General features: G+C 58.7%; 1 protein-coding gene across 1 annotated transcript; it reads right to left on the reverse strand.

Annotated features, from left to right (window-relative positions):
- Window positions 1-27,510, reverse strand: SLC12A5 (solute carrier family 12 member 5). Its single transcript, XM_063296782.1, has 25 exons — window positions 27,409-27,510; window positions 27,050-27,181; window positions 26,256-26,402; window positions 25,243-25,297; window positions 24,349-24,479; window positions 21,983-22,224; window positions 17,732-17,943; window positions 17,266-17,433; window positions 16,707-16,805; window positions 16,051-16,108; window positions 15,467-15,641; window positions 8,376-8,494; window positions 8,085-8,183; window positions 7,826-7,945; window positions 7,486-7,590; window positions 6,493-6,661; window positions 6,133-6,328; window positions 5,537-5,706; window positions 5,205-5,336; window positions 4,672-4,779; window positions 4,098-4,220; window positions 2,580-2,770; window positions 2,384-2,398; window positions 2,096-2,229; window positions 1-590 (listed from the first exon to the last, which is right to left on the reverse strand). Exons 1-25 carry the CDS (start codon window positions 27,421-27,423, stop codon window positions 499-501), a joined length of 3,207 nt encoding a protein of 1,068 aa, XP_063152852.1. The 5' UTR covers window positions 27,424-27,510; the 3' UTR covers window positions 1-498.
- Between the last annotated feature and the right edge of the window lie 205 nt (window positions 27,511-27,715).

Here is a 27,715-nt window from a genome sequence, read left to right on the forward strand (position 1 = left end):
GGTGTATCTCAGCTGAGCTCACCCCCAGGATTTCCTTGCTCCAAAGAGCCCCCCTGCGTCAAGTCCCAAAAGCAAGGGAGGGCCCTGAGCACTGGCCTGGAGACTGGGCGCTTTCGCTGCAGAAAGAGCAGGCCTGGCACAGAAGGTGTGGGGTGGGGATAGTGGGGAGAGGCCAGCGTCGGCAAGGAAAGCATGCTGGTGGCCTTGGCTGGCACCCTCTCCCCATCAGAAGCTGGGCAGGTCCACAGGGGGAGAGTCCATCTGGCCCAAGGCAGCAGTAGAAAGCAGGCTGGCAGGGGGCAAGGGCCTCTGCCTCCCCGGGTGGATCTGGATGCCCCGCTGAGCTGCAGGTGGGGCTTCATCCTCCCATCCCAAGTGTCTGTCCAAGATGGAGGTCGACTTGGGGTTCGCTGCAGTTCAGGGGTGGTGGGTGCAAAGGGGTGGGCAAGACTCTCAGGGGCACAAACCTTTGGGCAAGGAAGGGCCTCTGCCAGCTGCTCAGGAATAGATGGTGATGACCTCCCGGCCACCCCCACGAACCAGCAGGACTCGGTCCAGATGCTCCGTCAGCACCTCCAGGAACTCCATATCTGAGTTGAGCAGTCAAGGCCTGGCAGAAGAGCCAGCACACACAAAGCCGCCCCAGCCTGCTTCCAGCCACCCTTCGGCAGGCGCCATGGCCCAGAAGCTCTAATCCACGGGGCGCCCCAGAGCAGCACAGCCTCTCCTCACGGTGGCTGAAGCTGCAGGAAGGGCATTCCTCTGAAAGGCCAAAGGATGCCAGGACGCCCAGCCCCACAAGGAGCACCTGCGGGACCCTGGTGGGGAATAATGGTTTTCAGTTGCACACAGATTCTGATGGAGCAACATGAAGAACAGTGGGAGCAAAGCCTTGAGGAAGCAGCGGGCCTCCCTGCTGAATGTGGCTGAGCCGGGGGTTGCAAAGAGACGCTCCAGTCTGGACTCCAGTGGCTGATGCCCCCTTCCAACTCCATGGCCCTTTTCTGCAGCAGGGTGTGTGTGGTAGGGGTGGGGGGCTAATATATTGCAGGAAGACAAACTAACTTGGGGTGGGTGGGTAGGTGGGATAAATCTGACTCCCAACCACCACAATTTTGTGTGGCTAGACCAACTTGGCTTGGCCAGCGAACTCTAAGGGCAAGCTGGACAGCAAGCAGGAGTGGCTGAGAAAGCAGCCCCCCCCCCCGACTGGATGCAACCACCAAGCCCCCATTGACGGGGAAGGGCTTTGCCAGCCATCTCTGAGGACAGGAGGCACTTTGGGGAGAAAGGCCAAGATCCGGGGGGGCAGGGGGGGCAGTGACCAATTGAGGGAAGCAGCTCTGGGAAAGAGGGCCTGCCCTCCGCTAGCTGCCTAACCCTTTTTCAGAGTCTGCACACTACAACAAACTGGATTGCCCTGAGATGCTGCACCGCAAAAACTAAGCTAGGCTGGCAGGCTGTGCAAATGCAGGCACTAGGTGTCAGTTGACCTGGTAAGTACACGGTTTGCACGAGCCCAATGCGGTGAGATAGGATATGGCACGGTGCGCTGCCCTGGTCAAGTCCTCCATGCCATTCACATTGCACTTGCCTAGTCCTGACTGGCTTTTCGGTCTGTGAGGTCATGTCCTGCAGGTGCCTGGACCAGGGACTCTTCGTTTCCTGCCCACTCCAGAGTTTGGCCATTTCTGTACCGAGTTTGGAAGTTGCTGGGAGTCTGAACCCAAGCAAGCAGGAGCAACTCTCATTCTTTGGGCCTCGGATGCCCAAACCTTCTGGCTCTGGCCCAGCTTAGCAAGATATCTCCAGGGATGTCCAGGACCGAGGGGCTTCCTGGCCGGCTCCTCCAGCCCACGCTGGGCCAGTGGCAAATCCTGGCTTTTGAGCGGGGCTCAGACCCGCCTTTCCTATAGGAGGCGGAGGGTAGAATCCCCGGGCGGGGCTCAGTGCAACTCTCCAAGAAAGCACGATGACGCTTCCTGAAAGGAGGGAAAGCTCTCGCCAGTCTCCTCGCCTGGCGGACCACCAGCCCTTCCGCAGCCCCCCTGAACCCTCCAGCCCTTGATGCAAGCTGGGTGGCCGGGAAGGATACAGTTCTCATCCCCCTTGCGGTTCCGGGGGGGCCCTGGCATGTTGAGCAGCACCAGTTTCGCCTCTTGCGACTTCCTCACAATCACGTCATTCAGCCGGACGGCCGTGTGCATCCGCCTCACGTTGGACTGATTCCTAGGGGAGACGGGCCGGGTGGGTGGCTGGGGTGGCCGGCCCTGCTTGCCCTCTGTCCTTCTCTGGGCACAGCATGCGAGGAGGGAGGAGCTGGCGGGGGCCCCGGGAGATCCCCCTCCCCAAGCAGAGTGAGCGGCATCAAGGGGACACTTACAGACTTTCCCATTCTCTGGTGGCAGCGGTGGTAGCAGTGGCAGAGGGAGGAAGAGAGACCATGTCATTGCCTGGGAGGCCACCTGACTCCCCACACCTCTGCCCAAGCCCCCCCCCCCCCCACAACTTGGCAGCATGGTTGTGGTGTCAGGAGGAGGGCCTTTCCCGAGCCAGGGTGTCAGAGAGGGAGGACTCACGGCTTCATGCTGAAGAAGTCCTTGATGCTCTCGGAGCTGACGGGGCTTTTGGCCTTGTTCTTCTCAGCCACCTTGTCCTTGGTCCAGGTCAGGTGCACCTTCTCAGGGGCAGCCTCCGCCTCAGGTTCGTCTCCTGGGGACTGGGAGCTGCCTGAGAAGGTGGTGGTGTTCTTGTCGTGGATCAGCTGCACCTGTGGAGCGGGCAGGAAGTGCCTTCACCCCTCCTGCCCTCCGCCACCTTTGGAGTGCTCGCAAACCTCCCAGGTAGCCTTTTTGGGGAAGGGGAGCCACGCTGCGGCTGAGGGCCAGGAGGGGAGGGAGCTGGGCTGCCCACAGGCCAGGAGAAACGAGGCGACGGCAGACATGGAAGACAGATGAAGAAAATGGCCTCCTAGGGCACCAGGAGGCTGTAAGAGTGCATGCTTGGGGGCCAGGTCCCAATACTGGGGAGCAGCACCAAAGAAGCCCCAGGACAGGCCAACTTTTGGGAGACTGCATTCACACGGCGCACCCACCCACACTTAACCAAATCATGGTTTACTCAGCAGACCTAATTTCTAGGTTTGCATGTCTCCTTGAACCGTGAACAAACTAGGTGGGCTGGGTGCCCATGACACGTGTTACTCAAATGTGACTGGCTGGTTTGTGGCTCAGCCTCTTGAGGTGTAGATCCCCGTCTCCACCCGTCTCTCTCTCTCTCAGTCTCTCTCCTTGGAACCGGTTTGGCCAGGGGAAGAGCATGACAGGAAGCTCCCTGAGGGATGCCGAGGAGAGGATCGGGCCGGGACCTGCGTCAGGGACAGGCCTGGCTTGAACCAGCCCCCCACCCAGCTCTTTGGAGCAGTAACCATCCTGGGCATGTAGCTGAAGCCCTGTTTGGTTTCCAGGACTGACTCTGCACCAAGAGAGGAGTGCTGCTGACAGGTGTGCCAAGACCCTCATGGGTCTCCCCGCGACGCTGCTGCTGCTGCTGCTGCTGAAGAGCGTGCCTTCTCAGTTCTGCGCTGGCCAGGCCATTTTAGGAAGGGCACTGAGAACCCGGAGCATGTCCAGAGGAGAGCAAACAAGAGGATCCCGAGCCTGGGGGAAGGATCTGGGAAGAGGAACTGCTGGAGGCTTTGGGTGCCTTCAACCGGCCCAAGCAGGGCCACGGGGAGACACGACAGCCATCCTGAAGGACCCAAAAGGCTGCCGCGTGGAAGACAAGGCAGAACACTTCAGCCGGGTTCAGGAGACGGAACAAGAAACACGGGGGTCCTTCACAAGGCCATGATGTCAGCTGGACATTGAGAATCCTTCAGGAGACAACGGGTGCTCCTGGTGGGAGCTGTTTGGACTGGGTGGATGCCGGAGCAGCGGCAGAGGGTGGGGTGGATGACCTTCCGGGCCCCTTCCAATCCTGCTGCCCCATGACTCCCTGAAACATGCTGTGGGCAGTCCTCCATTCCAAACCACACTGCCGCTCTGCCCTGATCCTGTTGTTGGCATCGATGCCCTCCCCGTGCCCTGCTGCCTCACCTCTTCCTCGGGCTTCTCCTCACTGTCGCCCACCTGCTCGTCTGGGACACTGAGGCGCAGGTGGGTGTTGGTGGGGTTTTTGCGCCGGATCGAGCCGCGTGATTCATCCGTGATGCTCTGGATCTGCAGCACAGATGCAGAAAGTAACAAGCGGGGGGTTCTTTGCTAAGATCCTAGCCAGGCGCAGGCTGAGCAGGTGAAAGAAATGCTGGAAACTGAAGCCAGAGAACCCAGGGTTCCTTTCTAACCCACAAGCACACCACCCCCACCCCGCCGGTAAATTTACCCTACCTGAAATTACTGCCCGCTTCTCTGCCCTTTGGAGGGCGGAAGAAGGGCTGACCCACTGACACCCCGGGCAGAGACGGCCCTGGGAGGCTGACCATGGCACGGGGGGGGGGGGGGGGCAGGATGCAAAGCCACTTTGGCCAGCAGTCTGGGCCCTGCCAGGCGAGAGATGACAGGGCTTTTCCCCACGGATGTCCTGCAGGTCGGGGTCCAGGTCCTGCCACTGGCCCAGCACCCAAGCCCTTTCTCAGCATGCCGGGAGGGGGGGGGCAGGGGCAGAGGCTACCTCGCGTTCCCGCTCAGTCTTGGTCAGGTGCATCTGCTTGAGGATCAGGGACCTCTGCTCCATCACCAGGGTCTTCTCGTATGTGTAGGCGGAGATGTCGCTCTCATGCTGCAGGCCAAAGAGGGAGCGATGTCTGTGTGCAGCGGGGGCTGGAACGGGGGCAGACAAGGACCAGGACCGGCACAGCGTCCCCTTGGTGGAGATCAGCTGGGAGCCAACCAGCAGCAGAGCTCCCAAACCGTTTGGCTCTCCACCGGTCCTTTCCTAACACACGCTTCTGTTGCAAAAGTGGAGAAGCCTGAACCCGTGACCGGAAGAGGAAATGGCCAGGCCGAGAGACCGCGGTTGCCCCCTGTCCCCCAGGGTGAAAATGGGGAGCCGGGGGCCAACTGGGCTGCCAGCTGCCTTCAGCAGGAAGATGACCAGCCCACGGAGAGGGGAGAGTACACCGAATGGTGCTAGTGGGGGGGGGAGTGGACAAGAGGAGTCCCAAGAGCAGGGCTGGGCAGCAGCCGCCCCCCGCCCCGCCTCACCATCTCCACCACTTCAACTTCCGCAGTGATGCGCAGGTGGTACAGGAACGTTGTCAGGTCCTTCTTCATCTGAATGCTGTTGTCGTCCATCTGGGCCACCGTGAAGATGCGCATCTTGCACTTGCGCCAGACCTGCGCGGGAGATACAGGCCAGGCAGGCTCAGCCACGGGGACCCCAGGGGTGACCCACAGCCTGCCCCCATCTCAGAAGCTGAATCCTCTCTGAGAAGGGCCCCCGCCTCAGCCCCTGGGGGCCCAGAAGGGGTCCCCTTTCCCAAGGGCTCTCAGCTGTCCCTGCAGAGACTTTGGGGCCCGATCCCTCCCACAGGCACCTTGTGCTGGCGCAGTAGGAAGGGGAGGAGCATCAGCATTCCCCCATCATGCACGATCCACCAGACATCAATGTGGCCTTCCGAGAAGCGCTCGGTGTTGGCCGGGAACATGGCCACATTCTTGGCCACCAGCAGTGCCATGTGGCCAGCTGTGGTCTCTCGCACCAACTCTGTGGGAAGCAAGCAAAGGGAAAGAGATGCCACTGCCTGGTCAAGGGCTCCCAGGAAGGGAGAGCAATCCTCAAGAAATGCAGGCCCCCCCGGGCAAGATCAGGTGGGAGCTCCACAGCACGCTGGCCTCCGAGAAGGCCCCAGAAGAACAACAGTTCCACAAGGAGAAACGAGGAAGGCACACACGCTCCACGCACACGGCGGCTTCATGAAGGGCTGAGCTTCAGGCTGAAGGGCGCCTGCAGCCAGGAAGCCTGGAGATCCGCCATGGGGACAGAACGGCCAGTGAGCCCCAAGGAAGATGCTCTCCTGACCAAAAAAGGCCACATGAAATGTTGGGCATGCTGGCACCCTCTGCCTCCGAAGGCCATGGGAGTGCCCACAGGGGCTTCCTCCACGCTGCCTGCGGGTTCCTCCTTTCTCACCGATGAAGTTCCTCCAGGTCTGGTGGTCCTCTTTGCGGCGCCAGTTGCGTGGCCAGCCGACCAGCACTGCGTTGTGCTGCAGGCCTCCGAGGCCGCTGGACTGGATGAGGTGCGACATGCCGTCCCGCACGTTGCAGGAGGTCACCACTTGGCAGAAGCCCTTCACCTTCTCTGCCTCCATCAGCCGCCGGATCGACTGAGGGCAGAAGGGAGCAGAGAGGTGGAGAAGTTGCACCTGCGCCCTGAACTTGCTCTCGGGGTTGCTCTCCTCCCAAGGGGCTCAGAGCCGCTTCTGCATGAACGGGTCCACGACCAGAGCAGGGAAAGCCTTCCCAGCCCAGCCAATTCCATTCTGCTCACCTCCTCGGCACGCTGGACCTGCAGGTGGTTGTCCAGGAAGGTGCCCTCCAGCACGGAGCCCACAATGGTCAGTCCCTTGCCTGCCTTGAGCTGGTTGGTGAATGACAGCAGCTGTGGGTGAACGACGTTCTGGTCCTGATCCACACGGACAAGCACTAGCAGCTGGGGCCTGGGAAGACGGGAAGCTGAAGTCATTTAGCCCAGTCCTGCTGCCAGCTGAGCCCTCCTGAGGCCACCTCCCGTCTTCCTTTAAACACTGTTACGTGGGCACTGCCCACTCCATCTATGCTCCTAAATTTGAGGATGGTTGCTTGCCTGTCCTCCTTCCCCTCCCCTCCACTCCCCCTGTCCTTCCCTGTCCCTTCCATCCCTGGATCAGCCAGCTGCGCCAGTTGCTGGAACGGCCTGGCCCCCTAGCTTTATCCAACCCGCCCCCTTCTCCATCCATCCTCTGCTGAGCCACCCCATCTCTTCTGCTGGTCATCGCCAGCCCTTCCTGGCCTCTACCCACAACATACTGACCCCCCTTCGCTCTGTGAGAGATTGAGGAGGGGAAGATCTGTTCTGTTTTATGCTCAGATCCCAGCAGGTCACTTCTGCATGATAATGCCATTTGGGCCTGAAGGTGGAAATACGGTGCAAATTGTAGATCTCGTTCTTAAATTTAAAAAAGGATTTCTTAACCCTCTGGGCCACAAAGACAGATCTGGAGCCCTGTGGGAATGGCTAGTGAAATCTCTAATTTAGCTCCTCCAAGTAACCTGTCAGTTTTAAAGGATGCACACAGCCCACTTTTTCTGGTTCCATATGCCACACCCTGGAAAGGGGGCAACTGCAGCTGGAGTGCAAAGGGCCTGGCACAGCAAAGGAAAGAGCAGGCTCCCTCCAGACATGTGCCCAGAGCAAGGCTGGCATGGGCTCCCCCCACCAGGAACAGCCTTTTCTGAAACAGCAGCGGCCCGCCCGCACACAGCATCCTCTGCAGCAACTCACCTCCAGTTCTTCGTGTGTGGGGGCCCCTCCTCCAACCGCAGGAGCGCATAACGGGCTGCGCTGAGAGAGAGGCCCCGGATCCCATCGCCCCATTCCTTCTCTGCCCTGGAAGAGGGCAGGGTGTGAGCTTCGCCCCACGCACCCCTCTGGCCTCCCCCCAGGATTCCCAAGACCCCCCAGGCCCCCACCTTACTGCCCAGAAGGGGCCAAGGTCCGGCCAGGCCGCTGCTCAGCCGCAGCGCACCCCCTCCCTCCCCCGCCCCCCCAAGCGGGGGGAGGAGCACCCTGCTCACCCTCACAGGCATGCCAGGGAGCCTGTGGCCCGGCGGGGGACACTCACCCTCGGTATTCGATGTACTTGTAGATGAGGCCTGCGATCAGCATGGCCACCAGGGCATAGTACCAGGAGCAGATGAACATCAGGGCCAGGCAGAGGCTCATCCCCAAGAAGGAAAGGGTCCTGGAAGACCCACAGACGATGCTGAGTCCAAGGCATAGCCCACGCCCAAGCCTGCCCACGCCACCCAGGACCAGGGCACTTAGATCCCTCAGGGCTTCAGGACCAGAAGCCCCCAACCAAGGAGAACAGGGGCACCCACCAGTGGTAGTAGCGGAAGCGCGGGCGCCAGTTGGGTGTCCTCAGCAGGGTCTGCACCGCACAAGCCAGGTTGACAAACATGTAGCACATCAGAAAGAACCTGAGGGGGAGGGGGGAGGGGTCCTCAGCATGGTGGGAGGGGATGGAGAGGCCAAGAGGCCCCAGCTCTGTGTGCCAGTGCCAAGCTCCTCCCCAGGCTTGCAGGGGGAAGCCAGGCCCTCTTTTGGCTACCCTGCCAGCCCACTAGGGCTCCGAAGGGACTGGTTTTTTTGGGGGGGGAGAGCAGGCGTACATGGAGAGGATGGGGGCCACCTCGTCCAGGGAGGCAATGAGGATCCCGATCTCACAGATGCAGGCCGTGAGCAGGAGGGCCCAGGTGGGCTCCCCGTTTGCCTTGCCGTGGCCGAAAACCTGCGGAGAAATGGGAGACAGGTGAGGCTGGGGGGCAGCCTCCAGAGGCATGGGTGGGGGGCTTGGCCCTGCCAACCCAAGCTGCCCCATGCCCTCTTGGGGTGGGCCAGGCCCCTCCAGCCGCTATTTTTCCTTTTCTCCTCCAAGACGAAGACACCTTCGCAAGAGGGAGGGGAGCTGCTGCGGCCCCACCGGCTCCCTGCCTGCCCCTGCCACTCCCTCACACAGTCCAGCCCCCTTGGGTGGGGCTTCGGTGCGGACTCCCCGGGAATCCCACTCAGGGCCAGGGGCTGCTGCCCAAAGGGGTGGAGGGCACTGTGGGCGTGAGGAGGAATTGGGAGCACAGACAGGAGGTGCAGAGCCTGGCAATCAGCAACATGCGGGGGGCGGCGGAAGGGGAAGCAGGACAGATGCAAGGGTGGGGGCAGGAGAGAGAGGCTGGGCGGGGGCTGCCATGTGGCCATTAGGGATGCAGCTGACCAGCTTCCTCCTTCAGGCTGTAGTTCAACCAGGTGGGTCAAGATGATGGCAAAGGTGCTCCTCCTTTGTGACCAGAGAGAGGAACAGTGACAACCCCGTTTCAGATTTAATTGGTTTAATCCTGGGTGAGCAGGGAGTTCACCTCTTCCCACTCTGGCTGCCAATGGTGGCACCAGGATGCAGCAGACCAAGATTGGGGGTGTGGAGCAGCTCTGTTTGCTTGAGGCCATCCAGCCTAACCCTCTGCTTGGTGCAGGAATCCTCTGCCTTGGCCCAAACACAGCCCACCATCTCCTGGATCATTGGTTCCACTGCGGCTCTGGTCTCCCCAAGGGACATCTTTCCTAATGTCCAGCCAGCATCCGTTGTCCTATACCTGTACTCTTGTGCTCTGGGATGAAGGCTGGAGCTAGCTGCTGGTCAGAATGCCACGGGGTGCTAAAACCAGGGGGCTGGGCATCTAGGGCATTCCTGCAGGCCAGGAAGGAAGTTGCCCAATTTGATCTGGAGAAATCCAGTCTGACTTCTGTTAATTGCTGACCGATCCCTGTAGGATGCACACTAGAACCTTCCTGGCTGGACTTGTAGAGCCATCGTTCCCCCCCTCCTTTGGAAGATGGGGGCTGGGGCTCTGTGCAGCCTTGTGGCACTTCCCCAGTTCTCCCTTATGTAAAGGCATGCGCACACCACCAGCAAAGCCCTTCAGCATCCCCCCCATGCAATTGGTCAGCTCCTGGAGATGTTCGAAGCAGGGACCCCCTCCACACCCTCTTTCTGTCCTCTCTTCCTCATTTCCTGGTGGGAGACCCACTTTCTTGTTGGAGAAGACAGGAAACAAGATGGGAGTTGGGAGCTTTTGTCTCTGCGGCTGCTTGCTCAAATGGACAGACGCTTTTTCCTTCTCCCTTTATTTTGAACATAGCTGAATAAGCCTTTTTGTCCAGCTTTGCATCCTTCTCTATCCTGGCTGTCTTTCTACCTCCTCCTTGAGTCCGTTTTGGGTTCCAGGTCCTCACTGTGGTTTTTGCAAAGCCACATTAGCCGTTCCTGCTCTTTCCTTTTTTCCCACCTCGCTGGAATTACTTTCACCATTTCCCCCTTTAGGAGCTCCCCCCTAAGCTCCTTTTCTCGTCCTCTTCTGCTGTCACAGGATCCCTCTTTCCAGAGCTCTAAGCTTATGAAAATCTGCTTTTCTGAGGCTCAAAATCTGTGTTTCATTTCATTTCTCCCAGGGTGAGCGTTACTGGGTCACCTTCCTCCTGGGTCTACCCCGGTGATCTGTAGCAAGCCAAGGGCAGCTGATCCTCCACCTTCTGAAGGGGAGAGTTGTCAGCCAAACAGTCAGGAATCCAAGGAGGACCAGGCTTGAGAGGGTTTCTCTCCCTGAGGGTGCCAAGGTAACCATAACCCCACCCGCTCGACCTCATGCCTCTTCAAATGACCTGCCCCTTGCCCTTGGAGGGATCAACTGCCTCTTCTCGGCTGGGCAACCAATCCATATGCTTGCTTTCATAGAATCACAGATTTGGAAGGGACTCTATAGGTCATCTAGGCCAACCTCTGGTTAGTGGAGGACCATCCCACTTCTGTGGGAAGGCCTCCTGCTGCTTCATGCATGGGGCAGCCTCTTCCTCCTTGCTCTGGATGATCAGGAGCCTGTTGCGCTATCCCGGGAAAAGGCGCTCTATGCTGGCAGCACCTCATCGTGAATCCTGATCAGATGAGGAAGCATCACCTTTGACTGATGCACAGCTTTCACTCCCTACTGAAAAGGGGAAAAGGCTGGGCTGGCCTGATGGGTGCTGGTGCCCCTCAGGGTAAGGACTGCTCACTCGGAGGTGGGGAGAGAAACTGCAGCCCCATTTTTGCAGACTTGGTGCTGAAAGCAGGAAGAGGGGGTTAGCAGAGCCACAAGGGGGAACAGTTCAGCCCTGTAACTCTTGGCTGCTTGGGGATCAAAAGAGCCCCCTCTCCCCTCGGTGCTGACAGGCTCTGGGCATCTGCATGATTCATGGATGTCCCCCCCCCCCCACCTGTGCTCTGCAAGCACAGCCCTGAGCCCTCCGCTGCTGCTCCTCACCAGCATCCCTGGGGGGCTCTGGGGTCCCTCATGAGCTGTCCTGGCCAGGGCACACCCTTGAGGTGCAGCTGGGACCCGTTGGCCAGGCTCGTCTCTGCCCAGGCAATGGGGCTCATCAGGGGCTTGGGAGGCAAAGCTCCACGCAGCCCTCCCGGGGCTCTGCACACCATTCCCCCCGCCCCCCCCGTCCCTCCCGGTGTTCTCTCCGGCCCTCTCCGACCCCAGAGAGAGAGGGAGGGGCGCCCTTCCTCCTGGGCTGCACAGAGTCCAGCTCTGCACAACGCCGTGGAGTCCTGCAGCAGCAGCAGCAGCTCCAAACGCCTCCCTTGGCTAAAGGGCAGCTTTCCTCGGGGCTTGAGAACGCCAAGAGGATGCCGGAAGACAGCGAGGCTGAAGTTGCAGATGGAGAGCCGCTTTACTTTTTTTTTTATTTCTTGAATGTGTCTCTCACCTTTCTTCTCAAGAGTTCGAGGGGGCATAGGTAGCTTTCCCCCCCAACACCCCCAGAGGGTTGGGGTTAAGGAAAGTCCCCCAGGGAGTTTCTGTGGCTGAGGGTGGCTGTTGAATGCGCTAAGAGAAGAACGTGATGGAAGCAAAGCATGTGTGAGAACAAACGCAATGCTCAAGGAACGGTTCTGCAGTGAGCACAGAGTAGCAGACAGAGGTGCGACGTCCCTGTCGAAGGTGTGGCTGGATACACCCTGCAGTGATGGTGAAGGTCCGTTGGCCAGGGACGTGAATGCAAGTGTTTCTTTACATGCAGATGATGCCACACTGTTGGCTAAGAATCCGAATGATTTGCCGCGAATATTCAATAGATCGTGGGGAGGATCTGAAGAGTAATGTGTCAAACGGAAGTAACTGTATTTGCCAAGGAAAATCAAATAAAAGGTGAAAATCTACAGCAGGTAGATGCATTTACGTACCTTGGTAGCATATTTACTGAAGATGGGGAAATGGGTGGAGAAATTTTAAGATGTGCAAACGTTGGTGGAAAAGTAATAAGTGGTCTGTTATGAGGAATGAGTGTTTGTCAGAAGAAGAGAAAATGAATGCGTGAAATGAGAGTTGGGTAGCTGCTGCTCAGGAGAAGCAAAAGGAAGTTGAGTGCGGTAGAAGGTGGGTGCTTGAGAAGTGCGCGTGGCGAAAGAAGGAGAAGAGATCGGGTCAAGAATGAGTGGATACTGAACGCGTGACCGCCAAGGTGGTGTGGTCATCCAGAGAGGAGGAATGAGGACCGGAGCGCAAAGCAAATCGCTGAAGAAGTGGAAATGGGTTGAGAAGAGGGGGAAGGCCGAAGCGGTTGTGGCTGGGTGGAGTCCTTAAACAGCAAGAGGTGATGCGCGAAGGGATGGCTGGAGGGACGGCGGAAGCCAGGCTCTCTCTCACTCCTTTCCTGCTCTCTGCTGGACCCGGCTTACCGTGGAGAATCAGGCGGGCGAGCAGCCTTCGGCTCCAGCAGTGGCACTGATGGAGCAGCGGCGCAGGAGGAGAACCTCGATTGTTAGGCTCAGCGACCTGTCCACAAGAGGAGCGCCGAACTTCGGCTGCACGACTCTGGCCGGCGGGGGGGGCGGGCGGTAGGCGGCGATTGGCCCTGGGGAGACCCCGGCTCAGGTGCCCCCGCAGCCCTGAGAACCCGCGGGGGGACCTTCGGCCCCTTCAGACCCTCAACCAACCTACCTCTCAGGGAGGCTCTTACGCGGGAGAACGGGGAGAAGCCCGAGGAAAGCTGCCCCGAGCTCTTCGAGGCAGGGCCGGATATAAATCTGACAGAGGAGTCATGATTTTAAAAATGCCCCCCTTTGGCATTTTGGCATCCAGAGGAGCGTAGGAGGGCAGGAGACGCGGCGGGCTTGCCTGCTCTTCAGAGACGCGAGGGAGCCCCCCAGGCGGGCTCCGCCGCGCGCCGCCGCAGGGCCACAGCGCTCCGAGGAAGGAAGGAAGGAGCGGCTCAAGGCGGGGAGGAGCCGCGGCCGGCCGGGGCTGGCGGAGACCGGCGGGGGAAGCCGCCCAAGAGAAGAGGCCGGTCTTCACACGTGCGGCCGAAGCCCGCTCTTGGTACCGGGCAAAAAAGGGGGCCGGCGCTGCGAAAGCCCCGGGCGAGGCCGGGCGGCTGCCTGGGCGGGAAACGGCCCTGCCCTGCCTTGCCCTGCTCGGGGCGAGCCCAGCCAGACTGGAGGGAAACTCGCGCCGCGGGACGCGACGGAAAGCCGGGCGGACGAGCGCAGGCGGGCAGCCACGGAGGGGCAGCGAGGAGCCGGGCTGCCGGCCGAGAAGGGCCCGGTCTCCAGCTGCTCCGCCTTGCTTCGCTTCGCTCAAATTAGTGAAGGCAGCGACGGGGCTGGGAGGACTTCCAAGGAGGGGAGAATTTACTTCAACAGCCCAGCAATGTTAGTCTGTTTGCTGCCTACAAATCCTGGGACTTCGCAACACCCGTTTCCCACAACGGCAGTGCCCGCAAAACGTGCCGGGCAGACCTGCACCCACCCCTTCGCTCAGGGCCCTCGTTGTTTAAAATGGACAAAAAGGCACGTGGTTATGAATGTCATCTGCGGGGGGGGGGTTGCTCTGGCTCCAGCCTATCTCACAGGGTTGATATTGATTGATTGGTTTGATTTAAATCAATATAAGCCACCCACTCGCAAGTGCAACTGTGGGCAGTTAAATACTTAATAAAATGACGGGAAGAAGGCAGCTCCTTGTAAGAAGTGTGGGATCCAAAAATAGCAAGTTGACACTGACTAATTTTTCTATTCAGATAACTAACGTAGGGGGCGGCACCTCTGTCCCTTGATGGAAGGATGGCTGCCTTAATGGCAGATTCCTGTATCGGCCAGGGGTTGGACTAGATGACCTCTGATGTACCTTTCTGCGATTCTGTGAAACAGGGCCTGGGTGGCCATCAGCCAGGGATGCTGCAATGGGGACTCCTCCCCTGGCAGGGGGCTGGACTAGGTGGTCTCTGAGGCACCTCCCAACTCCAACAGTAAGGAAAAGGAGAGCTGGAAAGAGCCCCGAAATGTCCTCCCCCCTCTCCCTCTGAGTAAGAAAAAGCAGCCACTGCTCTGCTCTACGTGCAAGACGGCCCCGGTCCTCTGCAACGGGGGAGCGCAGCGAGCCTTTTTTGGACGGGCAGGCCCGCCTGCAGGAGTGGCTCAGCGGGCGGCCAGAAACCCTCGCTCAAGGATGCCAGGCCACCCAGAAGGTGTGGTCGGGTGATCTGCGACGTCCAAGGGAGCTCCCGGTCTGGGCTGAGTCCATCCACTTCTTCCCATCTCCCCCCACCCCCGGCATTCCCCACAGACCCCACGCGGCTGGCGGCTACAAAGGGGGCCCGGGGCAGCCGCAGCTGAACAGCGGGTCCCACTTTGCAGCCAAAAACTCGGTCCCCGCCCTTCCAGAGAGGCCCGAGAAAGACCCCGGACCGACTCCTGCACGAACGGACCGGCTCAGCCATCCCGGGGTCCCGAAAGCCGGAGGCAACAGGGCGGAGCTTTGGGGGGCCGGCGCAGGTGAGGCGTTAGGAAGCGGTGCTGGCCGGCCGGCCGGCCGGCGGAACAGACTGCTGCCTGGAGGGGTTCCCTCCCCTTCCCTGGAGGTTTTCAAGCAGAGGCTGGGTGGGTGGTCGTCTCAGGAGCGCTGCGGCAACGCGTGCCACGGAAGCGAACGGCAACGATGTGCCGTTCCCGCGGGAAGACCTCTGGTGAGCAGCACGGCAGCCACAGCCGGGAAGCGGGGACAGGAAGGGCGAGGCTGCGCTGGCTGGCAGGACCGCCCCAAGGCCTCCGGAGGGAAGGGGGGTCCAAGTCGAGGGGCTGGGCTGCCTCCGGGACGGCAGCGTCTAGGATGCTTTCAGGAGCCCGTCGTTCCCAAAATGCTCATTTGGAGGAGCAGCATTTTAAGTCAGCTGCTCAGACTGGCTCACTTGGGGGGGCATCCTCCCCGCCCCCGCCTGAGTGTGCGTGTGTCTCTGTGGAAGGGCGAGAGGATGGACGTCTCCTCGCATTAACCAGCGGCTCTTTCTGTCTCCAGGAGAACATGGCAGGCGAGGCGCACGGCTAGGGACCGGAAGGGCGCTGCAGAGTCTCCGCGAGGGAGCTGTCAGTTTGGATTTGCGGAGTGCAGCTTCCCTGGAAAGCCTGCAGCGGCCCCGCGCCCTGCCTGGCCTGGCGTGGGGCCCAGTCAAGATCTTGCTGATGGCTGCCGGGGCAGATTCACAGCACAAGGTTAGCCCACCCTGCATGGCCTGTTGGAACTGGTGGCCTAGAGCCACATTCCAGGAAGCAAAGGTGATTGCACAGAGCACACCATGCGCCTTGTCCCGATGTCCCAGGAGCAGTCATGCCAAGGACTTGCCCCCAGGGAGTCTGACTTGCCAGCCCCACCTGCACCTGCTCTGCCCCACTTACCCGAAGGAAGGGCACAATGCCGTCCCGAGAGATGGCCTGCAGCAGGCGAGGTGCCCCCGTGAGGCTCTGCAGCCCCGCTCCGCAGGTGGAGAAGAAGGAGCCAAAGACAATCACCCAGGGGGACGGCCAGGCCAGGGTGCCCACGACCAGGTTCCCACTGACCGCCTCACCAAACCTGAAAGGGCAAGAGGCAGTGAACACTGGACTGGGCCCCAGCCCCCCACCTGGTTCCTGAGCCCCTCGGGCTGAAGCCCCCTTTCTCCAGCTCCCGAGCATCCAGAAGAGCTGGTCCTCGCCTTGTCCTGAGAACAGCTTTTCCCACATGCCTGCAGAAGGGCTGGTTGGTTGGTGCCAAGGAGGAAGCAGGGAAAAGGCAATCAGGAGGCGCCTCGGCTTGGCTCCCCCTGCAGTCCCTGTTCCCCAAAGCCCTGAAAGCTGGTTACACTTAAAAGTCCCCCCCCCCCCGCTTGAGCAAGACACAGGTTTCCTCCCCAAGAGGCAATGTGGATGGTATGCTAGCTGGGGGAGGGGGGTTGGCCCCCTGGCATAGGGGCCCCTTTTGTCTGTTGAGGCAAAGCACTCACTTGTCCCGAAGCACCACGCCCTCAATGCAAGCGCCGAAGAGGACCACTGAGCTGATGTCTGTGGGAACATTAAGGAAGGGAGGGAGGGAGGGAGGGAGGGGAGGACAGTGGGATCAGGCAGCTATGCCAAGGGTGGCCTTGGCATCCTCCAAGGCAGCCGGGACCACCTCTCCCAGGCCCAGGCTAGTGAACCAGGCCAAGTCATACCCAGAGAGGGCTGGCAAGGGGGCCAAGGGGCTGCCCCACAGGGCCGTTTTCCTTCCTGACTGCACCCAGGTCTCCTCCCACCCCCCCAGAAGTGGGCTCAGCTTTTGTAAGAGAAAACGCAGCAGGTGCCTGAAACCAGGCAGGAGGTGGCTTCTGAGGGGCTGGGAAACTCCGCACCTGATGCCCCGGGAGCCTCCAGCCCACAAAGCAGAGGGTCTGTCCACAGTGCCATGGCCTGGCCTAGAGGCCCAAGGCAAACACCCCTGCTGCACTTTGGGGGCTGTGTGTATGGACGACACCTGTCCCTCTGGGTGGCCACCTGAATGGCTCTCTAGGCAAACCTAAGAGAGGATATTCGGCACCTGGGGGGGACCACACACAAGCAGGTGCCTGGCCTCTCTTCCCCTGGCAGGCTGCCCCCCACAAGCCTCTCCACAAGCCAAGGATACAGACAGCTGAGGTGGTGGCAATGGCTAGGATGGTGCCCGTGGGGATCGACTTCTGAGCATCCCGGAGATCCCCAGACCGGTTGGAGCCAGCCATGATCCCTGGAGAAAGGAGCTGGAGGTTCAGGTCTGCCTGCTTCTGGCCTGGTCCTCCAGTTGGGGAGGAGCCTGTACCAGAAGCCCCCCGCCCCCCAAAACTAAGCAGTGGTGGCTGGAGGCGGAAGAGCCAGCTTATCTGGCTCGCCAGCCTCAGCCCATCTTCTCTTCCTGGGGTGGACGGCCAAGGCCTCACCCTGCCAGCCTCCTGACTAGAGCCTGGGACCAGAAAATGGTCTGTGGGGACGACTCGGAGACAGGAGGGAATGCCAAACAGGGAACCCCTGTGCAAAAGGTATCTCAGCCCACAAAAGCAAAAGGGACTTGGAAAGGGTCTCAGAAGGGACCCTCCTGGTTCTCTGGAAAGAATAGTAAAAGGGGGGAGAAGGGCTTTTGGACAAGATTACTTTAAGGTTACAGTGACAAGATTCCCAGCTCTTCCCAGGACAGCAGGACAGCCTCTCACCAGTAACTGAAGGGAAGTAGATGCCGACCAGCAGGGTGAAGTATGAGGTCATGTCACTGAAGACGTAGGGCTGGTCCATGTTCACGATCAGCTCGGAGGAGGGCATGGAGCTCATCCCAGCCCGCTCAATAATTACCCCCTTCGGCAAGTAGGAGCTCCAGAGATTTTCTGTGGAGAGAGGGCGCTGCAGCTCCAGGAACCATCCTCCCCTGCTGGTTGCCATCCTCCCTGCACCTTCCTCTCCCCACACAGCACAGGAGCAAGGGGGATTCCTCTCCTGCTCACCTGGAGCTGGTGGCCTTCTGCCATCATGTGTGTCTGCCTTGCAGGTGGGATGCACCACTGGATCCTGCCAGGCACCCCCACTCCCACTGCCCAGGTGGCATTCTTCCCCCACCATCATCAATGGACACCAGCCCACTGAGGCTCCCCAGTTACAAGCAGGCCAGCACTGGGCTCCTCATACCTTGGATGAGACCAGAAGCTGCTCCAGGAATGCCCTGGATCTCGGTTACATTATTCTGGGTGAAATACTCATCGCAGGAGGCATTAAGGAAGCGTGAGGAGCAGAAGAGAGCCCACAGCTGGGAGCCAATCGTCTCATTGCCCACTTGGACCACCTTGGCACACACATCAAAGCCATGGCGGGATAGAGTCCGGTTCCCCAAGAGGCAGATCCTGGCCAAAAGACACAAGCCAGAGGGAAAACAAGGGCTGCTTGCCAGCTGCTCGACTCAGCCTGGGAAGGATGGTGCAGTTCCCTCCCACCTCAGGAAGCGACAGCCTTTGCCACATGGCATTTCCAGAGAGCTAGCTGGGGCCAGTGGTCTCGGGGGCCCCAGAGGCTAAGGGGTGCATGGCACCTTGCCTCAGTTGTGGTTTCCTCCTGATCTCCCAGGAGGCCTCTCTGCCCACTGCCCCCCGCAGGAGTGCAGCAGAGAGATAGTCCAGAAGGCTGCCAAGATGCCCCTTGTGGCATCTTCCTTGAGCCATCAGGGCCCCCACCTCAACTCCTTTGGAAGCTATGTCCAAACCTCCAGGCCCCAAACTCCCATTCTGGCCCTGAGGCTCGTCTGTCATACCTACATCCATGCCCATTGCCCTATTCCCCTCTCAGGGTGGGGGGTGCTATGCACAAAGTAAACCAAGGTAAGTTAAAGGCAGGAGGAAGAGAAAAGGAAGGGAGGGAGAGATATATCCAGTCTAGAGCAACACCATTCTACGTCTTCCCACAACTTTCTATCCTTGCCAACATCCCACACGCCGCTGCCCCCCACCTTGGCTTTCCTTCTTGGGACGTCTCACCTGCCCTTTGGCAGGACCCCCTCAGCTTCCTCCCCTCGGCCCTCCCCTTCCCCCTCCCTTCATATATTGGCTTTACAGTTCGACTCTCCTCACCCATTCTGTCTGGATGACCAAGCGCCTCCACCTGCTTCTTTCTGACTGAGCACTCACTCTCACATTCGGTCCACCGTTCAGCACCGTTCGTTCTTGACCTGACCACATTTGCCACACGTGCTTCTCGAGTGACCAGTTCCCGCAGCACTCCATTTGCTTTTAGCTTCCTCTGACGTAATCTGCTGTCATTTCCATGCAACCAGGTGGGCAGAAGCACGCTGTTACGCACAACTGGTTTCTCTTTTCAACAAACCTTCCTTCCTCATAACAGACTATGAACATTTCCCTTCAACCAGCATTTGCACATCTTAAAATTTCTCCATCCATCTCCCGTCTTTAATAACCATTCCACCAAAATACACAAATTCATTTATTTGCTTTTTTCACGATTTCTGCCTAAGTTACAATTGTTTGCTCCATTTTCCCTGTCAAAGACAACAACCTTCGTCTTGAAAGGTGAAAGGTCCCCTGTGCAAGCACCAATTCATGTCTGACCCTTTGGGGGGGGTGCTGCTTGTGCGACATTTTCTTGGTAGGCTATAGAGCGGGGTGGTTTGCCATTGCCTCCCCCAGTCGTCACCTTCCCCAGCAAGCTCATTTTCCCGACCTCGGAAGGATGGGAGGCTGAGTCGACCTGAGCCGGCTGCCCGAGAGGGAGTCCAGCTTCTGCTGGGATCGAACTCGGGCCATGGGGAGAGTTTTGGCTGCAATACTGCCGCCTACCCCTCTGCGCCACGTGAGGCTTCAACCTTGGTCTTAATATATCAGTTTTCAAACTCATACTCCTCATTGCAACACCCAATCTGTCTAACATTTGCTGCAGATCATCTGGGTTCTTAAACAGCAACACAGAATTATCTGCACATATGCTCACAGCCCTGACCAACAGACCTTTAACGACACAAGCATTTCTTATCGTTCATTCATAAAAGATTAAATGGTATCACACATGCTTACCTATTTCTGACTCAGCGTTGAACCTTTAGCTAAGCATCCCATATTCTCATTCAGCCTTACTTCTATTGTGCTGATTGCATTCAGCAATCAACTTTTAACTCCATATTCATGTTTAACATTTTCTAAATCAAGCCTGTTGACTTAATTGTACCCTTTTTCTAAATTAATAAGCATGCAGTAAGAAGTGCACGTTGCTGCACTTCTTAATGATCTGCTAAAGGGCAAAGACCTGGCCTGCACGCCCTCTGCCCAAGGTGAAGCCACTCTTCACTTCCCCAAAGGTGCCGATTGTCACTTTTTGAACCCTTTTGGCGTGAACTCTGCCAAGCCCTTTCCCAGGCACATTGAACCAGCAAATTGCTCTGTTGTTCCTGAATTCACTCTTGCTCCATTTTCCTTTTGCACAGGGGAGCAATAATGGCATTCTTCCAATTCAGCCTTCATATATAAGCCAACCACATCCATAATTTAACATTTTTCCAGTTACACCACCTATACCTGTAACCTTACATTTTTTAGCATTCTGGCACCATTTATGACTTCCTTTTGGGGGGGGTCATTGTTTTCTTAGGCACTAACATTTAGAGCAGCCGTTTTGGTTCCAGTCTTCACTATCATTCCCTAGAAATCTCTAAATGTTTCCACATTGTCTCACTTCAGATTCCCCGTTGCTTTTATTTTTAATTCCATGCTCCTCAGTAGAGGTGCCTTTTCCTCTATTTTTATGCCATATTTTATTTCCATCAATATTGCTCTGCATTTTCTCTGCCTTTTTTAGTCTTAACCATTCCTTGATCTCTCTGACTATATTCTTTGGAACTATCCTTTTTTCTCTTTACACATTACAGGTAGTCCTCAATTTACAACCATTCATCTAGCGACTGTTTGAAGTTACGACAGCGCTGAAAAAAGTGACTTACGACCGGACCTCGAACTTACAACCATTGCAGTGTCCCTGCAGTCATGTGATCAAAATCCAGGCGCTTGGCAACCAGCATGTATATACAACGGTTGCAGCGTCCTGGGGTCATGTGATCACCATTTGTGAGCTTCCCAGGGGGCTTTTGACAAACAAAGTCAATGGAGGAAGCTGGATTTGCTTAACGACTGTGTGGTTCACTTAATGACCACGGTGATTCGCTTATTGAACATGGCAAAAGAGGTCATAAAATTGGGTGTGACTCAATTAATGAGTGCCTCGCTTAGTGACAGACGTTCCAGTCCCAATTGTTGTCATACATCGAGGACTACCTGTACATAATACTTTTAACTCATCCTCACCTCGTGCAGCAGTAATTCACTTACATGCAGTTCTCCCACATCTACAGCCCTGGTGAACATCATCACTTCACCAAGCATCTCTTTCCATACTTCCCATCAGCCTAATTCCACATACTTCTATAGCTGCAATAACAAAATTCTTTTCACTCTGTCCCAAGGAGCTCCCACATCCTCTTTCCGTATGTCCATTAGTGCATTTTATTGCACACCTGTGGCAACGTAAGAGGACACAGTCTGTGACTTTCCACATTTGGACACACGCCTGCCATTCTCACCTAGCCATGAAAAGGACTCCAAAGGCTGAGACAGCGCATGGCTCCTGACTCACCTTTCCCACCAGTTCCAGGTGTCCATGGGGATTGTGGAACGGTGTCCAGTGCTCTGGCAGGGCCTTGGATTGCAGCCTCCCAAGGCACCTCCTAGCCCATGACTATGATTGTGGGTGCCCCTGATTTCTACATTTTATTTTCCAGTGCGGGTATGCATGCAGCCCTTCCTCCCATTTGGTTATCAGCGAGCACTCTTCCTTTTGGTCCTAAAGCTGAACATGTGCAGAGGCCGATGTTCATCTAAAGGGCCAGCTGAATTCCAAAGTTCTGTAGAAGGCCCATTCTGGCCCTTCTCAAGCTCTTTCCTCTACACTCTGCTCCTCAGGTCAATGTTGTTGGGCGTCTGGGCACGGCTTCCCACATTCAGCACTATATTTTTTAAAAGGATGAAGGAATCTCATGGGAAGCTGCAGAAGGCTTTTTCAGACCTCTCAGGCATGCAGCAAGAGCTCCCACCCTCTGGCAACCTCTCCTTTTTCGGCTGGAGATGCCAGCCCCTGGGTTGGGAAGGCAACACTCAGCAGTGGAGCTCAGTCCTTCCCTTGGACACCTAAGATGCACCATGAAATTAGGCAATGGATGATGGTGATAAATGCAAGGAGGGTGGAAGAAGGCAGAGCCACGCTACTACCCAGGGCTGTTGTACAACAGCCAGGCAGATGGTCTGTCCATCCGGCTCCCTGGTCTTTGCAAGTCTGTCAGTCACCAAGGACTAACAGACTCCACCCCGCCCCAGCCAGCAAGGCACTTACGGAAAAGTGGGTGGATCGAAGGCAGACTTGATGACGCCAGCATAGATGGCCAGGATGGAGAGGATCACGCAGCCCAGAAAGACCAGGGCAAACTTGTTGACATACTTGACGCCCACGAAAACCACGGTGGCCATGAAGGTGAGGACGCATGTCCCGTAGACCCTCATATTGTTCAGCATGGCAGCTGCTTCCCCGCTGGCATCCTCTGCCTCGAAGATGGCCATTGGGGGGAAGATGTAAGCCTGAGCAGGAAAGAGGGAAGGGGGTCTCAGGGGAGCCTCCTGGGAAGTGGCTCGCGGCCGCCCCAGGGGCCTCTGTAGCCTCAGAGCCACCTCAAGAAGCCCCCGCAGGGGCAAAGAGCTGCTTCCTCTGGACAGGGGCCGAGATGGCCGTGGGGCAGCTCTTGCGAGTGCTGGGAAGAAAGCCCCCCCCCACCCGGTTTGCACAGGAAAGACCAGGGCAGCCACGCCAGAGCAAGGAGGCTTTTGCCAAGACCAGCCCAGCTGACCCCTCCCCTCCTCCAGCCAGGGCCCCAAATCATCCTGCTTGCAATCCCAGGACAAGCCTCCACATTTGCCGCTCCCTCTCTCATCAATGGGGAGCCCAGCAAGGCTTAGGGATGGCCTGCAAGTAAGGGAGGCAAAACCCTTACCAGTGCAAATATAGAAATAATGGGGAAGAGTTAGCTCTCTCGCGCTGGCAATTTAGGACTTATTGGAAAGCCACAACATTATATATAGCAGTCTTGCGGGAAAAGACCAACATAAAAATATCTATTGTAACAAGAAGTGGTGACCTGACATTTAACACTCCGCCCCCATACACAATAAGTATCCATACTGAGTAAAGGGAGATAAAATGTGCAGCCCCACTGTTACCAGTACTGAAAAAAGTGCCTTAAAAAGGGGGTGTCGTTTGAAGGGCTGCAGTGAGCCCCCCCGCCTCCACTGGAGGGTGACCCTAGGGGCCGGAGGCCAAAGGATGACTGGCTAAGCAGCTTCTGTGGCTGCTCGGGAATGACAGGGAAGCCCCAGAGTGTCGAAAGCGAAGGGCGCGGAGACCCCCAGGCCCCTCTGCCAGCTGGAGGACCAAGAAGTCACTCTGGCCCCTGAGAAGGCGGGCTTCCTGCAGAGGGGAGGGCCCAGGAGGGTGCTCCCATGTCAAACCGTGGCTCCACTGCTCTGCTGCAACGATTTGCAAGTGACGCTGGCCTGAAGGGAAATGTGAGCCCAGTCAGCGAATGGGAGAAGGGGAGCCATGGCAGTCTGGAGGCAAAGCAGGGCACAGCGGGGCGGGGGCGGTCCTGGTGGGAGAGGCCTTCAATCAGCGCTTTACTCAGCGGAAAGCCTCGGCAGGACATTGGGACGAGAGGAGCGGGGCCCGCAGGCAGCACCCCTCAAAGCCCACAGGATCTCTGCCCCCTCAGGGGCTGCAGCTGGCCCTTCCTCCAGGAAGCGGGTCCATCTATCTGGAGGTCTGCCTGCTCCCCTACCCTGAGGCTCTCGGGGAAGAGATGGCGTGCCCCCGAAGGAAGCTTTGCACACTGGTGGACACCGTGACCCAGGAGGCGGTGAGCAAAGGAGCCCTGGCCCCAGGCCTGGGGGCAGCAGCGGGGCTTTGCTGAAGCCCCCCCCCCCAGAAGCAGCTGAGCACCCACAAGTGGCTGTCTGGGCCCCAGTAACACCCAGAGCTTCCTCTGCATCGCACCCTGCTTTCTGGGTTTTTATAAGGAGGCCAGATGTGTTTCTTGTTGCTTGCCGGAGATTCATCCGTGACTCCACTCTTCTCTTATGCCCTCTTATTTCTAGACAGGGTGGTTATTCATGTCCTGGCAATCTGCAGCCCCTACAGTCTGGTGTACGCTGTGCTGCCTGAGGGATGGGGGAGCAGAGTTACAAGCAGGCAGGCTGCAGGCAGGGTTAACCGTGGTTTGTGCTAAGCTTGGTTTGGGCTCTGCTTGCATAACGTGCTCAGCCGGGGGGCAGAAGAGCAAACGGCTGCATCGCACCAGGCGCAAACCTCGGCTGGCTTTTTGTGCGGCTTAGTGCACGGGGCAAGCCCAGCTCTTGGCTACTTAAGGCACCCAGAAAATTGTCTGCTCAAGAATGGAGTTGACTGTATTGCGCAATCAGCCGCAGCCTTGAGGATGTGAATGCATGTTGCCCTCCCCCACTTTACGCAGCTGCTGCTGGTGCAAATGTTTACATGCCACCTTCCTGTCTGCTTCTCCTCTGGCTGCTCAAGGGGCACACAGGGCGCTCCTCCCCCCATGTCTTGCTTCTTGTGTCATGGCAAGAGTCAGGAGGCCACTGCCCCCTCTGGCAGAATCTCTGCCCGCCCTGCCCAGCCCCCTCTCCTGCACTCACCAGCAGAATTTCTATGGTGCCCAGGATGTACATGGCACCCGCAAAAGTGGTGCCCAGGTAAAAGCACAGTCCGACGGCCCCTCCAAACTCCGGGCCCAGCGAACGCGAGATCATGTAGTAGGAGCCCCCAGCTGGAGAGGGAGGAAGGGAGGGCACCATCAGCCAGGCGTGAACCCCTGCCCTGCCCTGCCTCAGAAGAAGGGCTGTTGCTGACCCTGCCCCTCGCAAACATCCAGCTCAATGGGCCCCTGTCATTGCTCTTCTGTGGAGGGGCACCAAAGGCTCTTGCTGGGGCCACTGGAGGCCCGTGGGGCAGCTCCCCCTCCCTCCCTGCCCAGAAAACTCCTTGGGAAGGATGAGCTTTTCAGAGGTGACCGAGAGCCAGCATTGCCCCTAGGGCTGGTGGGAGCACACCTCCGTTATAACTCCCCCATATGGGGAGGTCTCTGAGAGGCAAGACACCCCCCCCCCCCGGCTGCACCGCCATCCACAGGTGGTGAGGAAGCCATAGGAGGGGGAGCGAGGCAAGGCCACCCCAGAGATGGAAGGCTACACAGAGAGGGCCTCCCTCCAGCTGGGCCCAGACGGGGCCCTCCTTAGGCCCTTCAGGAGGCCCCTCGCTTTGGGGCCACAGAGGCAGCTCAAAGCCCCCGAGACCCTCCTAAGGTGCCGCCCAATTAACACTGCAGAAGAGGAACGTTACATGCACAGGGATGTTCCCAGAGCTTGAATCCAACGTAACAGTTCTGTCAAGAGCCCCAGGGGTTCTGTGCTGCCCGGCTCCTGTTTTGGCGAGTGGCGATCGGCAGCCCACCGAGGTTAGGGCTCCCCTGCCTTCGGGGCAGAGGAAGGGTCCTCCGGCCACTCCGCCCATTGCCCTTCCCTGCTACAAACCTGGCACCACTCCGTTGGTGGCGATGGCGCTCATGGAGATGGCCGTCAGCATAGTCTGAAGGGAGAGAAGGCAGCTGTGTTGGGCCTGACCCGCCAGGGAAGTGGGTGGCTGATTCCAAGCAGCCCCGAGGCCACAGCACCCTTCCCCAGCAAGTTGGGGGTGGTTTGGCCGATCTCCAGGGAGGAGAAGAGAGTCGTGGAAAGCATGGGGGGTGAGGCCCAAAGCAAGGGGGAACCTGAACTAGTTTTCCAGCCCAAGAAGTCGGTGGGTCCTAGCTTGCCACTCCCCCAGTGGCAGGACTTCTGGTGGGCTTCATGCCGGGGAGGTTTCCCCCCACTTCGGCCCCAATGGCAGCCACTGGGAAGAGCACCTTACCCGAGGAGGCCCTGAGCCCAAGGAAACCCCACTCCACAGGACTGGATCCCCGGGTGGATCCCCGTGGCCAGGCTCAAGCATGCCCTCAGAAGCATGCCCTCAGGCAAACTCCAGCCCTGCCTCATCCTCAGCCAGGGGCCGGGAGCAGAGGGAAGGCTCAGGGGCCATGGGTTTGGCCTGATGGCAGCCGGTGGGGTGGTGGTGGGGGGAGACGCTACTCTGCGGAGAGGCTGGGCAAGCGGAAGGAAGCTCACTTGTTCGCTCTCTCTCTCTCTGGGGAGCTGCTGCAGGAGGGATGGGCCAGGCTGGAAGCCAGGATTAATCGGCCATCCGGGCTCCATCTCCCTGCACCATTGTCCACCCAGGAAGGCACATCCATGCCCAGCCCAGGCATCAGCTGCCTTTCCGGGTCTAACTTGGCTGCCCCCTCACCGAGAGAAGACAGCAAGGCTGAAATCTCTGTGGGCCAAGAGGGGGGTGGGGCGCTCTCGGCAGAGCCTTTTTTCAAGGTTCTAGGCTGGGCTATGGCTGGACGACTCACTCGGGGGCTGGATCGGGGGGGTGAGCACAGCTGGTTGGACCCTCCCCCTGCTCTTGCCCCCTCCGGCAAGCGGCCACCGGCCAGATGGGGACTCACACACGAGCAGCAGAGAAACACCATGCAGAAGGACTCCAGGACGCCGGAGATGCCCACCACCCAGGTGAGGCGGAGGAAGAGGATCACGCCGAAGATGTTCTGCAGGCAGGGCAGGTAGACGCCCATGAAGGTGCCCATCCGGGGGGCCTACGGGATGAGCACAGGGCTGTGAGGCTGCACCCGAGTGGCAGGGGCTGGGCCCCCTCCCCTCAGCGGGTGTCTCGCAAAGGCTTGAGAAGGGGTCTGTTGGGTTCTCCTTCCTTGCCGCCCCCCAGCCGTCCCTGTCGTCGCTCAGTCACTTGGCTTTCTGCCCAGCTCCCTCGCAGGAGCAGGAGGGATTAAAACGCCTTCCGCTTGGGGTGAGCAGAGAGCTGCATAATGTCCAGTGCTGGGGGTGGGTGGGTGGGGGGCTGGCTACTCCCCCTCCAGATAAAGAACAGCTGGACATAAACCCTGCTTTCCTCGTTTTGCCCTTCTGCATCCTTTGGATTCGCCCAGGCAACTGAACAGGAATCCCACAAGGGGGGGCTCCTCTCACCAGCTGAGAAAGGGCCAGGCTGCAAAGCCGCATCCTGCCCCTCAAGGGCGGTGCGGAGGAATGGCAGGGAAGGCTGCTCTCTGCCGCCCACTTGTGGTTACCCAGATCCCGCAGCCCAGACCTGGCACCCTAGAGCAAGGGGGGAGGGGCATTGGGCTCTTCTGCTTGTGCCCCGCTGCTTGGTGGGCTCCCACCCCCAGGGCCCCTGGTAGGGCGAGCATCTGTGCCACCCCCCACCCCCCATCCCCCACCACACCTTGACAGGCTTCTTCTTCGCCCCGTCATTGTTCTCTGCCTCCTCGTGCTCCCGGCTGCCCTGTGGCAGGTTGGTGTAGTTGGCCAAGCCGCTGAGCAGGGAGGAGACCATGGGGCTGGTGTCCATCTCCTCCTGTGGAGGAAGCAGCAGGAGAGGAGGGCTGGTGGCCGCCCTTGCCAGCCCTCGCCCAGCCGGATCCTCTGGGCTCCCGGGACTGATCCAGATGCCCCTCCCGGACCCTGAGGCTGGCTGCCACGGGCAGCTCCAGCAGTCCAGGCGCCCTTCCGGGCAAAAGGGCTGAAGTGTCCACGGGCGAGGCCCCTTGACCAAGCCCGTGCCTCCCAGGATGCCCCGCTGACCTCAAAGAGCGCCATGTTCTTCCCGTCGTACTCCTTCCCCCTCTCCGGGTCAGTGCTGTTGATGAATGGGCTACTTTCCTTGGGGTTCCCATCGCCTGAAGAGAGAGAGAGAGAGAAGGACTGACACCAGCCACGCGGACCCTTCCCCGTTTTCTTTCCCCAGCTTCCCAGCCCCGAGCCCCGGCCACCTGCCCCTGCAAGCCGGCTCTTCCGAAGCCACCTGGAAGCCGCCCAGAAGGTCAGGCCAGATTGGCCTGGCGGATCTCCTCCCCAGGGCACGCCTGTGGCCGGGATCCAGTGGAGGGAG

The sequence above is a fragment of the Candoia aspera genome, chromosome 3 (genome assembly GCF_035149785.1).
Source record: "Candoia aspera isolate rCanAsp1 chromosome 3, rCanAsp1.hap2, whole genome shotgun sequence".
Taxonomy (NCBI): domain Eukaryota; kingdom Metazoa; phylum Chordata; class Lepidosauria; order Squamata; family Boidae; genus Candoia; species Candoia aspera.

Coding starts and splice junctions, on each gene's coding strand:
- SLC12A5 (XM_063296782.1), bottom strand. Junction 17,944..21,982: donor TTCGATCCACCCACTTTTCC/GTAAGTGCCTTG, acceptor TCTTTTGGCCAG/GATCTGCCTCTTGGGGAACC. Junction 6,329..6,492: donor AGGTCCAGCGTGCCGAGGAG/GTGAGCAGAATG, acceptor TTCTGCCCTCAG/TCGATCCGGCGGCTGATGGA.